Source organism: Microtus ochrogaster, linkage group LG1 (genome assembly GCF_000317375.1).
Source record: "Microtus ochrogaster isolate Prairie Vole_2 linkage group LG1, MicOch1.0, whole genome shotgun sequence".
Classification (NCBI taxonomy): Eukaryota; Metazoa; Chordata; class Mammalia; order Rodentia; family Cricetidae; genus Microtus; species Microtus ochrogaster.
This window is the reverse complement of record NC_022027.1, coordinates 8,595,847-8,610,821: the sequence shown is the minus strand read 5'-3', so window position 1 is coordinate 8,610,821 and position 14,975 is coordinate 8,595,847. Positions and strand designations below refer to the sequence as shown.

Genomic DNA, 14,975 nt, shown 5'->3' with positions numbered 1-14,975 from the left:
GGTGACCCTGATTTCTGGTGTCCTTGGGTATTGGTGCTTTTGGGGTTCTGGTACTCTTGGGTGTTGTATGTTTCTTACTCGTTACTCTTTAGGTCTTTGGGGAAGCCTGTGACCCAGTTCCCAAATAAATTCTTCTTAGTTATGATCTCCCGGCCTTAGCTTGGCTTGTTTCTAGTCAGCTTTGCTTAACTTATATTATCCCATCTACCTTCTGCCTCTGGGCTTTTCCCATTCTCTTTCTTCTGTAAATCTTACTCTTCTTCTGTGGCTGACTGGGTGGCTGGGTGGTTTGTCCCCAATGTCCTCTTCTTCCTAATTTCTTCTTTTATTTATACTGTCTGCCAGCTCTATCTATTTCTCTCCTCTGCCTTGCTATATAGGCTGTTCAGCTCTTTATTAGACTAGCAGGTGTTTTAGACAGGCCTAGTAACACAGCTTCACAGAGTTAAACAAATGCAACATAAACAAAAGTAACACACCTTAAAATAATATGACCCAACACTTGGGTGCTGGTGCCCTTGGGGTGCTGGTGTTCTTAGGGGGTTCTCTGTGGTGGTGCATTAGGGCTAACCTGATTCCCACACTTTCCAGGCAGTGAGTCAGTCTGCTCCACAGGTCCACACCCCCTGTACCTACCTATGTAAGGCGTTCTCAGGCCCCACTTGTTCTGTGCATCACATGGACCCCCGACCCCCACCACCAACTTACTGGTGTTCTGGCCTTCATCCTCCAACCTTTTCCCTCTGGTGGGTTTTGCAATCTATCAACCTCACTGCCTGGAACTGCCTGGAGGCCACCAGCATTGGCCCTACAGTAGGAAGAGGAAATTGGAGTTTAGGTACAAATGGGCTGACTCAGACAGAGAAGACATCCTTCAAAAGCCATCTGAGGCCCCTGCTTCACCAGGCCCGCATCTGGCTCTGCGCTCAGACTTGGCTGCAAAGGGCACTAATGTTGCAAAAGTGGCACTGACTGGGCCTGACCCTATCACAATTCCAGCACCCTGAATCAGACATTCTCCCGGGGACTGACAGAGCTTGGAGGATGGCAGCCAATAGCAGTGGTGTGACCTGTTCACCCTTTCTTGCTCCGAGAGAGAAGAGCCACCACCCTCCTCCCAGTTCACAAGGTAATGGCACCCACGGCTGTATTGAGTAGCCCCCATTCCTGCTGACAAAACAGGGGTCTGTGCCCATTCAGAGAGGTAGAACAAGCAGAAAGAACTTGGTCTAAATGTCACTAAACATCCTAATTCCCTCAAAAATCCAAGCCTGGGTCTGAGTCCAGGCCAATTTGAAGCCATGACATCTGACTTCAGTCCAGTCCTGTTGAGTCTGGCTTACAAGCTTGATCCAGTGCTTTTAAAAGTCAGTGTGAGACCCTACACTTGAAATATTCTTTAGGTCAAATCTCTACTTTTTTCTGTGCAAATTAGAGTAACAGCCCCATCCTCGGATTAGGTCAGATGCTCAATGAACCAGAAGAGGAGGGGAGGCCGTGCTAGCGGAGTCAGTGAGTCCTGCTGGAACCAGGGTCCAGGAACTAGCTTCATCTGGTCTGGTCATTGGGATTGAAGGGCCTGCTGAACCTGGCCTCGTCGGAATGGAGGACAAGGGTGTCAGTGTGTAACTGCAGGGCTCTTGGGCTGCAAAATGTATGGACAAATGGTCAGGCAAGGCTTTGGGCAGTAAATGGACTGTAGACAGTGGTCAGCAAGGTCTATGTGCCTGGCGGGCACAGAACACACTGGGGGAGAAGGAAAAAGTCACATCTAGGTGCAAATAAGCACTCAGCTAGGCAAGCTTATAATAATAGTACCAGCATTAGCAGGCTGTCCCAAGAATCCTGGCTAAATATTGCTGGGCTGCAAAGCCAGAGGTCAAAAGTGAGGAGTTCACTGTGGAATATATAGAGATAGAACAGCTCAAGATGACCCAGCTATAGCGGCCAACTCCAAATTCCTCATTTCCCACTGCTACCCCTGCCCTTCAGGCAAAGACTGATGTCCCAGTTCAAGGAGCATAGTCATGCAAGTGGACCTCTCTTTGTCCGTTTGTTCTATTTAGACACTGAACTGGTTGATTGAGGCCCTATCCACCTGGCGAGGTCTATCTGCTTTGTTTGGCCCACTGACTCAAATGTTATTTTCTGGATCATCCTCACATAGAGAATGCAGATACTGTCTGACAGTATGTCTGGTATTCTGTGGCCCGACCACAGTGACAAACTCCCATAGCACTGTAGGTGAGGATGACAAGGTCTGCTAACCCAGTGGTCTCTATCTTGCTCTTCCTTAGCTCCCAGCAGTGGTTTTGAAGGGCGTGTGCCCCAGTGGTCAAGGGTCTGTCTGCGCTGGTCAAGCTCTGTGGTCTGGGCCATTTGTGGGTTGGCTTCCCTGGCCTGTGGCTTGGGGACAGGATTCCTAGGCTACAGGTGAGTAGCTGAGGTTTTCAGACAGCCTCGGGTGCTTGGTAAATGTCCAGGATCTGGGAAGAGACTCGTGTGTTTCGGGCATCTCATGCAATTCACGAATCACTATTTTCTCCTATACTCCACCCCTTTTGAAGGGGAATACAATCATATGCAAACCCCAAAGGGTCACTCAGCCCTGCCTGGTCTTCAATAGAAGCTCTGTCTAAACAGAGTCCTGAGTACCAAACTGTTGGGAGCTGTGAATGCCTCAGATCCTGAATTTCTTGTAAACAACTTGTAATGTTTGCAGCTGCTCTGAGCATGAAACCCTCAGAAGTTCCTGATGGCAGGGGAGTGGTTTCTGGTGGGTTTTGCTGGGGCGTGGCTATCAGTTAAGGATCCCTATATAAGCAGCTCTGGTACACAATAAAGAGGGCATTCTTGTTTCAAGGATGACCCGTGTCTCTGTGTGTCTTTGTGTGTTTAAATCCCCAGCCCCTTGTCCGGTTCACAAACTGTATGGTAGCACATAGAGCACAGATGGGCTTGGTGTGCCACACCAAACAAGAAGCTTTGGAGGGGGGCACAAAAAGGGAAGGGCACTCTACCACTAAGCTCATCAGAGGATCTTGGCCAAAGTCAAACATTTGTTATCTAGTGTTGTCTGAAAAACAAAATGTATACTGTTGAGCTGGGCTGTGATGATTCATTCAAGATCCCTACCAATCCTTCCCACATGTTACCTCTTCACGTGGCTCCTGTGTGGTTTAGGTCACCCCTGAAGACCATAGGGCCATCCCCTATGGCTCTGGAGAAGCCTATACCATGTTCCTAATCCATGAGGAGGAGAAGCCACCCAAGACCCTTTCTTCCTGACAATGTTTCCTCTCCTAACTGCATTCCTGACCACGTTGTGAAGACAGGACAGACAGTAGACTTTTGTTCACACCCCAGTTTGCTTATCTGTAAAAGAGGGACTCTGGGTGTACTTAATCCAGAGGTGTGGGGTGAAATACAGAGTCTCGCAACACCATTACCTGCATTTCCCCGTCCCTTCTCTGCGCCCTGTCCTGTCTTCATTTTAGGCCCTCTTACGCTTGGTGCTGGGACGTTTCAGATTAGTTGGTATCCCCTCAACAAGGAAGGACTCTTCTTTCATGGGCAGACAGCCCTGGCACACATCCTGAAGCCCCTCCTCAACCATCCCCCATGTCTCCCAGCAGCAGAAGCATCATTGTCCTCTGACTGTGACTGACGTCATGGGTAGCATACTCCCATGATGCTGACATACCCCTCTTCCGGACAGGTTTGTGACAGAGCAGTGCATACAGTGGCTGCACCTGTTGCTTCTCTCTGTGGTCTGCTGCGTATTTGTCACCCAGCCACTCATGGTAAGAACTCCCCTGCAGTGCAGGTGCTTTTGGCAGTGGGGGACCGGGGAGGGGCCAGTAAGGAGAGGGCCAGATGGGTTTGTTTTGGTGGTGTGAGTCTTCTCTATAGTTTGATTTAGATGTGACAAGAAAATCTAGGAGCCAGGGCCTGGGCTAAGCTCAGAATCATTTTAAAAATCCCCAAAGAGATGAACCACCTTGTCTCTTGTAGATAGAGACTGCTTGTTCTTTTTCCAGTTGCCCAGACCCAAAAAAAATCACACAGAAATATTATTAATTACAACACTGTTCAGCCATTGACTCAGGCATATTTCTTGCTAGCTCTTACATATTGAATGAACCGGTTTCTATTAATCTGTGTATTGCCATGAGACTGTGGCTTACCAAAAAGGCATCTCTCTGACTCCGCCTGCTTTCTTTTTATATCTCTGTTCAAATTTCCCACCTGGCTTTATTCTATTAAGCCAATGGCCAAAACAGCTTCTTTAATAACCAATGGTAATAAAACATATTTATAGCATACAGAGGGGAATCCCACATCAGTCTCTATCTTCAGGTTAGGAAGCTGTGCCCTAAAGGCCCCGGGTCTCTTGATAAAGGCCACACCCACTGATTAGGTGCTAGGGACTTCAGGGTAGTTGCTTCTGGTTATCTATTTTGAACTGAGATGAAATCAGCTGGCAGTGCAGGACCAGGAAGATGGTTCTGTGTGGGAAGGGCACAAACAGACACCCGTGCCATGGCACCTCTCTTCCAGATCTGTTTGGCAGCGCTCGTCTTTGCTTGGAAAAAGAAACATGACAGCCAGTTTTTTACTGAGTCTTTACATGATGCAACCAAGGATCTAGATTTGGAATTGGAAGAATACTCCAGAACCCACCTTCGTCTTTCTCCCAACTCCCACAGTCCTGACACTGTTGAGGAGGCCGAGAGGGTGAGCAGGAGGCAGAGGCTTCAGAACCGCTCTGTTCCCACCATGCAGATGGGAGCTCAGACCTTAATTCAAATTTTGGCTGCCCCCCACTTTCTTGGAGCCCCACTGTATGTGTATGTGTTCATTCCTGCTTCTTTCCTTACCCCAACCAGAACCACAGGGAAATGAGTGCATTTATGAGTGCATTTAAAAATGTAGAGGCAAATTCGAAATATAATTTCTGGCCACAGTTTCGGAGAACTTCTAGACCATTTGCTTTTCAACGCACATAGAAAATATATAGCTTCCCTGTCTCCCCAGGCTTCCACGCAGACTGTAGTGGTCTCTACATCCCATGTGCAGGCCCATATCACGCCTTCTCTACCCCCATCCTTCAACACCGCGGCTCCTGAGAAACTACTCTACTCTCTACACACCTGCAGGCCCGCAGCTTCCCTTTCTTCCTGGGACACTCTCTTCCTTTGTCAGCGCAGGCACCCAGGCACCCAGGTCCAAGCCTGAGGCAGTCAGCGAGGTTCCTTTGCTAGCTGGTCTAACCTCGGAACTGAGAGGCCTTTGAGGAGCTCAGTCCCGCTCAGGCTTGACTCCCCGAACTTTAAGCTGTGATGCTCCACCTGCGAGTCTCCCTAGCGCCCAGCCACAGTGCACCGTCCTCAGAACACAAAGCATGGCTGAAGTACAAGCCCAACCTTCAAGCTCACCTTCCGGTCCTTGCTCTATATTTCTTAGAAGCCCAGCAACTCTGGGAGGAAAGACTAAGGGCCCCAGGGCTGCGCGGTGAATGTGCCTGAAATGCGTAAACGGATGAGTGAGAGATGAATGGGAGACCTTTTCCCGTGGGTTTGGCTCTTGCCTAATGTTAGTCCTGCCCATAAACAGATGTGGCTACAACATGGAAGCCATGATGCTTTTATTACTCAAGGCAAACAAAGGTCATTTCATACTAAAATAAACGCTTTAAAAATCGCTTTTCCAGTCTTGGAAGGTCTCGAACAGGAACTACTATGCAAATGCCAAAAGCAATAGCTCCTGTGATTGGACAGCAGTGGGCATGCCTCTCTGGTGAAGCTCAGCTTTGTAATGGCCCAGATGCAATCCTTGCCAAGGGGGTTGGCTTTGGACATGAGCAGAGTTTTCAAACAGGCCCACTGCATCTCCCATTGCCTCCCCAACAACACAGTCTGTGTTAATTGCACCAAGTCCCCAAAGGCAGGGCAGAGAGCAATGATGATGGCTCTTGGGTTGGCAAGAACACCAAAGGCCTCTCTCTTTCCAGGGCTGACCCCAGTATCATGGTGCTCTTCCTGCCTCACAGGTCTTGGCTGCGCGACAACGAGACCGCCACCTGCGCTGGGCTCAGCCACCATCCAGGGCCAAGTTCAGAGAGATCAGGGAGAGACTGAGGAAAGAGAACTGGATGCAGGCAGCATTGAGGTGAGTGCAGGCACCCCATGGTGGGCACAGGCAGCTCCCTAGGTGGATACAGACAGCCCCAAAGTAGGCACAGGCAGCCCGCAGGTGGGTGCAGGCAGCCCTGAGGTGAACACAGACAACCCTGAGGTGGAGGCACAGGCAGCCCCGTGGTGGGCACAGGCAGCCCCAGGTGGGCAAAGGTCAGAATACAATGGACTTTCTCTGGTACCACCTTCTTTAAAGAAGGAACAGTAAGAGATCTCAATCTGCACCTAGGAAAATCCTTGCCCAGGTCTCAGCCTGTGCCAGAACACGTGGGACTGAGATTGGAGGAAGAAAGCTAGTTTGTCCGTCACCTGCCTGTAATCAGTGGCCCAGAGTGCTGGCCCTCAGGTCCCGCAGCCATGCAGACTCACGTGTATCACATTTAACCCATCACATCCTGCTCTGCTCAGCACTAGAGCTGGCATTCTAACCATCCAGCTGGATGCAACAAAAACCCAAGAGCAAAGGTTGCACCTCCTCATAGATGTGGCCTGGGCTCAGGGTCTGCTGTTTGAAAATAACTCAACATAATTTACACAGACATGTTCTGGGGCTCAACATAAAATCCAATGCACATTTTTAGATCAAACATGAAGCTTAGTAACTGAGACAACCCTCTCCAAATTAGACATCAGCCATGCTTCTTCCTTTCAGTGGTACCCATCCCCTCCCCATCTGAGGTGGACACGAATAGCCGGTCCTGAAGGAACCTTCTGAAAGTACCAGTAAATACATGTCTCCCAGTTCTGAATTCTAGACTTCAGATTTCTTGAGTCTGTCAAGTATTTAGAAGCTCCAGATACTTTCCCCACAATGGTGCTGCTAAAGTATATAATGTCACCTCCAATTAATCGTCTCTCTTAAAAACCCTTCCTTATCACCTGCACATGGTCAGCTCCCTTACATAAATAATGATTCTGAAGTAAATCCTTTTCCAAAGAAAAAGGCTGTGGCTTTATTAGGATGTCACATTTAAAATGAATGAAAAAAGAATTTCGGGAAGACAAGGCACTGACAAAGACTTTGAAACCTGTTCAGTCTCCCCATAAAAGCAGAGTAGTTAAATTACCCCCAACCAAACCTACCCAAAACATGCATGACAGACCTAAATGACACCCACTCCCCCACCCCCTCACACACACATAGACACACTTACGTGTCAAAATCACATAGATAGGATAAGCATTGTGTACCCAGTGCCTTGAGCATCACACCTCTGCAAGAGCAGGACATGAAGGGAACTGTAGGCACCTGAGCATCTGAGAACAGAGGGTGAGCAATCGGGAGCTCCTGAGGGGTCTTTCCAGGGACTGTGCTGCCACATGCATAGCTCTAGTTCACTGCAAACAGCCTGCTGGCAGACAGCAAAAAAGGCACATGCTTCTGAGGTAACAGTCAATGTTAAAATTGAACCGTGGGCTGAGAAAGTAGAGAGTTCTGTCTGTAAAATGCTCTCTGTACAGCATGAGGACCTGAGTCTCATCCCCAGGACCCATGTTAAAGGCAGGCACACACTTGAAATCCCAGCACTGAGGAAGTGGATACAGGAGGATCCCTGTCTGGCCAGCCTAGCAGAATCAGTGAGTCGCAAGCTCCCAAGCTCCGGGGAGAAGCCCTATCTTAAAAATCAGGTGGACAGCTCATGAGAAGCAACACCCGAAGTTGTCTCCTGGCTTCCACACACATGTGTACCTACACACGTGAAAGCCTGCACACATACACTCACGCGATATAAAGTAGTTATTCTGCTACATGCCTGCAATGAGGAATACTTGACCCTACGTACAGGACCGTTTACTGGAGCGCTAAGAAATCCAAGTATGCAAATGGAAACGTAAGGAAGCCTTCAGGTTCTGTAAGCCCAAACCCACAAGACTGCACTGAAAAACAAGACTAAAGAAAGAAGACACTACGCACATCAACCCACAGAGGGCAGTGCATCCATGTGTTCCAAGGTGATCTGCAGATTCAGGGCGCTCACAACCCAAATACCTTAGGCTATGCAATTCTGATGTCAACAAACTGGTTCCAAAATGAATAAGGGAACCAAAGAGCTAGAATAACGAAAGTAGTGCTGAAAAAGAATGACGTTAGAGGGCTGACTTTGTGCAATCCTGATACATACGATGGAGCTGCAGAAACCGCTGTGTGTTGTTGGAAGAAACAACAGTCACAGACCAATGACATAGATGCCTGGATCAAGGGACAGAAGAGAGAGCCCAGAAACAGCCGCGCAAATAGGCCCAAGCTCGTTTATTGACAAGCATAAAGACAATTGAATGAACAAATAAATAGTCTTTTCAATAATGGACCTTAGAAAGCTGAATATTGATAAAACAAAAGAACAAAACCAACACAGAGGTGTTGAAATCCCACCTCTAGTTAAGGAACTATTGGCAGTTGTTATATGGTGGGAGGAGAACCAGGTTTTGTTTTTCTTTATTTCTTTCTTCCTTTCTTCCTTTCTTCCTTCCTTTCTTCCTTCCTTCCTTCCTTCCTTCCTTCCTTCCTTCCTTCCTTCCTTCCTTTCTTTATTTGTTTTTAAGGGTATGGCCTAGGTAGGTGGACCAAGCTCCAGTGGTAGGTCACACAGTCCAGAGTAAAAGGACAGCACTATTGTATTTGGTGAGTTAAATAAAAATGAAGATGCAGGTTGGATGGATAGGGAAGGTGGGTGGATCTAGGAGGAGTTGGGCGAGGAAAGAGCATTGTGTGAAGTTCTCCGAGAATTAATAAAAATGGGGGAGTGGTTCTTTTAAAAAAAGACAAAGAGTAAAAACTTTAATCCATCCCATGCCTTATACTACTACATCTCAACAGGGACATAGATGTCCTGCTCCCTAAAACACATTCTGTGAGGGAAACATGCTAACTCTCAAATCTTTCCTCCCAGAGGCATTTCCACGCACAGTCTCATGCTGCTGCTGCTTTTGTTTATAACATATGGGAGAGTCTGTCCGGGTGAATATTGTCTCAACCAAGCCATCAGGAAGGCATTTACAAGGTAGGAGGCTTGAGAGGCTCTTGCAAATCTGGGGGATCTTGCACTAGTTTGGGGGGGGCTCTTGCAGATCTTGGAGTTGTACTAGTTCAGGGGGCTCTTGCAAATCTGGGGGGTTGCATTAGTTCTGGGAGCTATTGTAGATCTGGGGGTAGTTGCACTAGTTCGGGGGGCTCTTGCAGATCTGGAGGGTTGCACTAGTTCTGGGGGCTCTTGCAGATCTGGGGGTTGTACTAGTTTGGGGAGCTCTTACAGATCTGGGGGTGGAGGAGCTGGCACTAGTTCATGGTCAGTGTACTGACACCCAAAGAGAACTCCAGGCTCTGAATTTTAGATACTGATTCCTTCACTTTGTTCTGGAATAGGGAGCCTAGAGACCCTCTACCCACTCTTCAGTCATTTTATCTATACAGGCTGCTCCTAGAGAAAGGTCTTCATCGCAGCCTGCACATGAAGTCTGGGAAAGTCTGTCTAATTCCTCATGTTATTAGAAGGCTCCATTTGCAGACTCTGGACAGGTGCTTGGCATCTTATTTGGGGTCAATGGTGAAAGAAATTCTCAGAAAAAGAGGGTCATACCATCTATTTGGAGGAAAAACATGAGTATTCTTTAACCAAAGGCTGCAGTCACAACTTATGATTTGTGAAGTATTTCAAAGGGCCAAGCTCTGTCAAGTCTCAAGCGTTCATTTGCTTTTTTACTTTTAATGCAACAGACATCTATCACAAGTAAACACTAACCAAGCGGACAGTCTAAGGTCGAGGCACACTCTCACAGCATCTGCTATGATGTGGGTATTGTTGGGGTCTTGACACTCCTGAGATTAGGGTGTGTAAGGCAATGAGTGGACACACTTAGTAGAACATGCTTTGTAAGTGAATTGTGCTCACCCAGGCAATTTCTCCAAGGCACTTTGACTCTAGAGATATGAATTATAATTATTTACTTTCTAATGACAGGTAATATAACAACGCTACAAGTTCAGGGGTTTCCTTTCTCTTTTGGTAGAGAATATTTTAATGCCCATTCTGTAGCAGTCTTATGAATTTGATTCTCATTCAGTTTTACATAAATATATTTGTCACCTTTGGGGGCAGGAGAGTATGGTAATAAATTCCACCTCATTCTTTTGATGTAAGGACATATTTTAGATTCTGTAAGACAGGGAACACTGATCCCCTGTTAGATGGTGACTCACAGATGCTATTCCCTTTATTTTTATGATTTTATTGCTCTTTAACCAGGTACAGCCTGGAAGTCCCAGTTCTTGGACTTTCCATAGCTCAGTAATTCCGCCTATTACTGCTGCAGCTCTAGGAAAGCTACATGGAATTTTCTGCACCCCATTTGGCAAGGCCACAGTTAACCTTCCACTTTGATTGATAATTTAGTTCCTTCCGACTGAACAGCATTGACTGTGCCAGGAGGGGGCGCTGTGAGCAAACAAAGAGACCCTGTTGGGCATTTTCTGTAGACCTGGAAATCAAAACACTAGGGACACTGATTTGGCTAATTGACTTCTGTCGCACATTTCCTGATTTCCTTTTTACTCGATATTTTTCATATGCCTCCTGATAGTCAGTTCAGAAATATTCCAGCTGAGATAATAATCTGTAAGATCCCTGTGTACTCTTGGGCCTGATAGACTCAGGTAAAACACCTCTGAGATGTTGACCCAGGTGGGCTTAAACGCCTTCTGCTTCCCAGTACGAAGGGAAACCTCACTGCCTCTTGCAGCTCTGGTCACCAGCAGAGCCATATTTATACATCCTGGTGCAAAATGGAGTGTTTGGAGAGGACCCTGTCTGCCTCACCCGTCCCCCAGAACCTAATCCTAAAAATCAACAAGTCCAGAGAGTCTGTTATTTGTAGCATTCCAGAGAGAGCAGGGGACCAAGGGCAGGAGAAGTGAATGCTGTGGAATCCAGGAAGCGCTCTCTTGGCTCCCCGCAGCAAGCAGTCCTTTGGCTCCGGGGTGCAGTGTCCTCCTCCATAAAGCTTGGAAGATGGCAGGCTAGATTTCTGTCTTCAACAGCAACAAAATATTACTCTAATAGCAGATTGTGGGGCATTTAATATGTGAAGTGCTTCTGAACTCAAAATCTTCATGAAATCCCAAGTCAACAAAACAAAGCTAAGCCACAAGCAAGGCTGTGGTAACCTAGGCCAAGTGGGGGCTCCATCCCAGGGTGCTCACTGGAAGATGATCACTCCTGTCTTTCCCCACGCTGGCTGCACTGCCGCAGTGGGCCCATTTGGTAGAATTGCTATAATTAGTACACACAGGACCAGGGCATGCTTGGATCCTTCCATGTTGTAATAAGGGCGGCGGGGCTTCATCCCCAGCACCCCGGCCGCCTGCTAGGTTATATCCCGAAATAACAACACACAAACTGTATTCATTTAAACACTGCTTGGCCCTTTAGCTCTAGCCCTGGCTAGATTCTGATATCCCGATCAACCCATCTCTAATAATCTGTGAGCACCGGTCTTCCCGGGAAAGATTCAGCATGTCTAACCTGGCGGCTTCCTTCATTGTGTGTGTCTGCCCAGGAGAGGGGAGCATAGCGTCTTTGAGCTCACTTCCTCTTCCTCCCAGCATTCTGTTCTGTTTACTCCGCCTACCTAATTTTCTACCTATCAGGGCCAAGCAGTTTCTTTATTGCTTAACCAATGAAATCAACAGATTGATATATGACACTCCCACATCACTTCCATTCACCTCCTGTTCTCGAGCAGGAGAGAATTCCTGTGACTGGGGATGTGTGAGCGCAGGGTCACCACACAGGTGTTTCTAGAATGATGGATGCCCCATCAAGAAGCAAGTCTCAGGAAGTGACAACTTTTCTCTGAACTGTGCGAACTTGGACTAGGGGTGCAGTTCAGCCATAGATTACAAGCTTAGTATGGGCAAAGCTGCATTGGGGTTGATTTCCCAGAAACCTCCAAAAGTATTATGTGGAACCGGAGAGATGGCTTAGCGGTTAAGAGTACTACTTCCCTTCCAGAGGACTCTGGTTCTGTTTCTTACACCCGTATGGCTGCTGACAACCATCTGTAACTCTAGTCCCAAGGAACCCAGTGCCCCCTTCCGGCCTCCGAAGGCACCGGGCACACCTGTGATACACAGACATGCATGCAAGGAAAACACCCATACATATAAAAGTAAATCAAGTTTTTAAAGTTTTAAGTATTGTGGAAACTCAGCATGGCTATGAATTGTCCACTAGTTTGTGTATGGAATGTACTAAGAGATAGGTATGTAGTCAGCTTGTCTGCCAAATAGCCCTCCCTGCCTCCAGCTCTTCCACCTTCTCTTTGTATAGTGCTCGCTCCCAAAGTTTGTAAATATTTTCAGGGCTTTATCTGCTTTATCTGTGCCCCTACCCCGACTCTGCCCCTTTCCATCCTCCTTCTTAAGCAATGTGCTGTTTCCCCACCGCAGCCTCTGGATATCTCTGCAGGTCTCCCACTTGCTCAAAATTTAAAAAGACGTTTGGCCAAATTTTCAGAGAAGTGTGAGATTGAGAGCTAGCAGTCAGTAGGGAGCCTACATAGATTTGGCTCCAAACGGCAAAACAAACTCCTGAATGGGTGGAAAATGATCTCTACTCAAGAAAAGGGAGCTAGAGTGGAAGGAGGCTCTGTGGTTAAGAATGTATAGTTCTCTTCAGGAGGACCCAGGTTCGGTTCCCAGCATCCATGTTCAGCAGCTCACAACTGCCTGTAACTCCAGCTGCAGGGGATTTAACTGGAGTTACATTTGGCCTCTGCAATTGCCTGTGTGTGTGTGTGTGTGTGTGTGTGTGTGTGTGTGTGTGTGTGTGTGTGTGTGTACACACGAGGGGGGCATAAATAAGAATTTTGAAGAAGAGGAAGGAAGAAGTAACTAAAATGACTCAGATCAGTGGCTCCTGGCTATGGCAATGTTGAACAGATTTACATATATATAAACTACTGATGGGGGTATTTCTTTCTCTCTATTAACATATTTGAAGGCTTTTCCTTGCCCTTGGTTTCTTTTTTATTAAACTGTTCAGCATTTTTCACATGGTTTGTAAGGTGTTACAGCATCTTTATTTTTCTGTCACATCCCTAAGCCACCCTTAAGGAGTCCCTACACACACCCGGGGCTGAGGCTTTCTGGTAGAAACCATCGGCCTCTTCTGTGGTGTGGATGCTTCTGCTGTGGATATCCTCATGTGATGGAGGTCATGTCCTTGAACATGGAGTTAAGAGACGTCTGCAAATGGCTTTCTACCTGGTGCACACTAGCTCACGTGACCCGTTCTCTGTTGCTCTGTTAACCTTCCCTGGATCTTTTTTTTTTTAAATATTTATTTATTATGTATACAATATTTTGTCTGCATGTATGCCTGAAGGCCAGAAGAGGGCACCAGACCTCATTACAGTTGGTTATGAGCCACCATGTGCTTGCTGGGAATTGAACTCAGGACCTTTGGAAGAGCAGGCAATGTTCTTAACCTCTGAGCCATCTCTCCAGCCCCCCTTCCCTGGATCTTAACTCAGCTAACTGTCACTGGATCCTGGGCTTTAGCTCAGCTGACCTCCTCCAAAAGTCCTCAGGACACTCCATCTGCCCACAGCTGGTGACCTCAGCTAAGGCAAAGCCTACTTCATTACCAAGTGCTGAACGTTTCATGGAACTGGATACTGCACTAAAAATGAAACACAGAAGAGTTGGCGGGTGAAATTTTGTACCACTCTAAAGCTAAACTATTATCAGTTGAAACTCTTTGATTATAGGCTGCATATACATGCATGCATGCATACATACATATGTACATAATGTGTTTGCTTCCCCACAGTGGGACAGGAATTTGATCTTGTCTCCCAGTGTCTGGAAGAGTGCCTGGTACTTAGCAGTTAACATTTGTTGAGTGAACGAACAAGTCATAAACAAGAGGTTTTCCCCTATTGTTTCTCTCCCCGCTGCCACTGAGGAGCAAAGTGAATTCTGGGGTTGTACCTCATACTGCAGTTAGCTTTGTCTTAATTCTCACAGAATACCTAGAATGTGAGTAGGAGAAAAAAAATGGCAGGAAAAAAGCGACCCACTTCCCCCCCCTCCCACACACACTTGGAATGGTTCTTATGGGTTCATGCACACTTTTTGTTTTGTTCTTGGATTAAGAAATGACAGACACTCCTTTGGGGACCTGAACAGCACAGACGACTGGTGGGACTGGACTCTGAGCATGTTGCTGGATGGGCTGCACCCAGAAGGACCCTCTGTTGGAGTCCGGGGGGCTCAGGTGGGCATGCGTTCATTTCCTGTCTAACGGAAGCCATACGGCAGTAAGGAAGACTACGAGGCAGTGAAGGGTCTGCTCATTGGCACAATGTCATTGAAACCTGTCTGTCTCCTTGCCTGGAGTCTGTGTTCTTCTCCCATGTCAGCCTCCTAAGCTATTCCCACTCCCAGTCAACGCTTGCCAGTCCAAGCCGGACCCGGACACTTTAACAGAGGTTCAGGGTGAGACTAAAGAAGAAGCTAACTTACTGTCTGCATGGCAAGGGCTCAGAAGTCCCCAGAGCAGGAGAGGAGCCCATGGCTAAAGCAGCAGCATCAGAGAAGCTTCCAGACAGGGGCAAGGCTGCTCCTGCGTTTGTCCTGTCCTGTCCCTCATTCATAGTTTACTTTCTCCGCTCTTGGAAAAATATAAGGTTTTTGTCCTGCGTTCCTCAAACATTTTGTCCTTTGTTTCATTTTCTTGTATTCCATGGAAGTCATGGAGATGCCTGGGATCATTCGCA

General features: G+C 47.3%; 1 protein-coding gene across 1 annotated transcript in view; it reads left to right on the top strand.

Annotated features, from left to right (window-relative positions):
- Pkd1l1 (polycystin 1 like 1, transient receptor potential channel interacting) overlaps positions 1–14,975 on the top strand; it is a 196,372-nt gene that overhangs the window by 68,959 nt on the left and 112,438 nt on the right. The window contains 6 exon segments of the mRNA XM_005372508.1: positions 2,298–2,433; positions 3,719–3,803; positions 4,561–4,737; positions 6,053–6,171; positions 9,089–9,199; positions 14,353–14,473. Of these exon segments, the coding sequence (XP_005372565.1) occupies positions 2,298–2,433; positions 3,719–3,803; positions 4,561–4,737; positions 6,053–6,171; positions 9,089–9,199; positions 14,353–14,473 (749 nt within the window).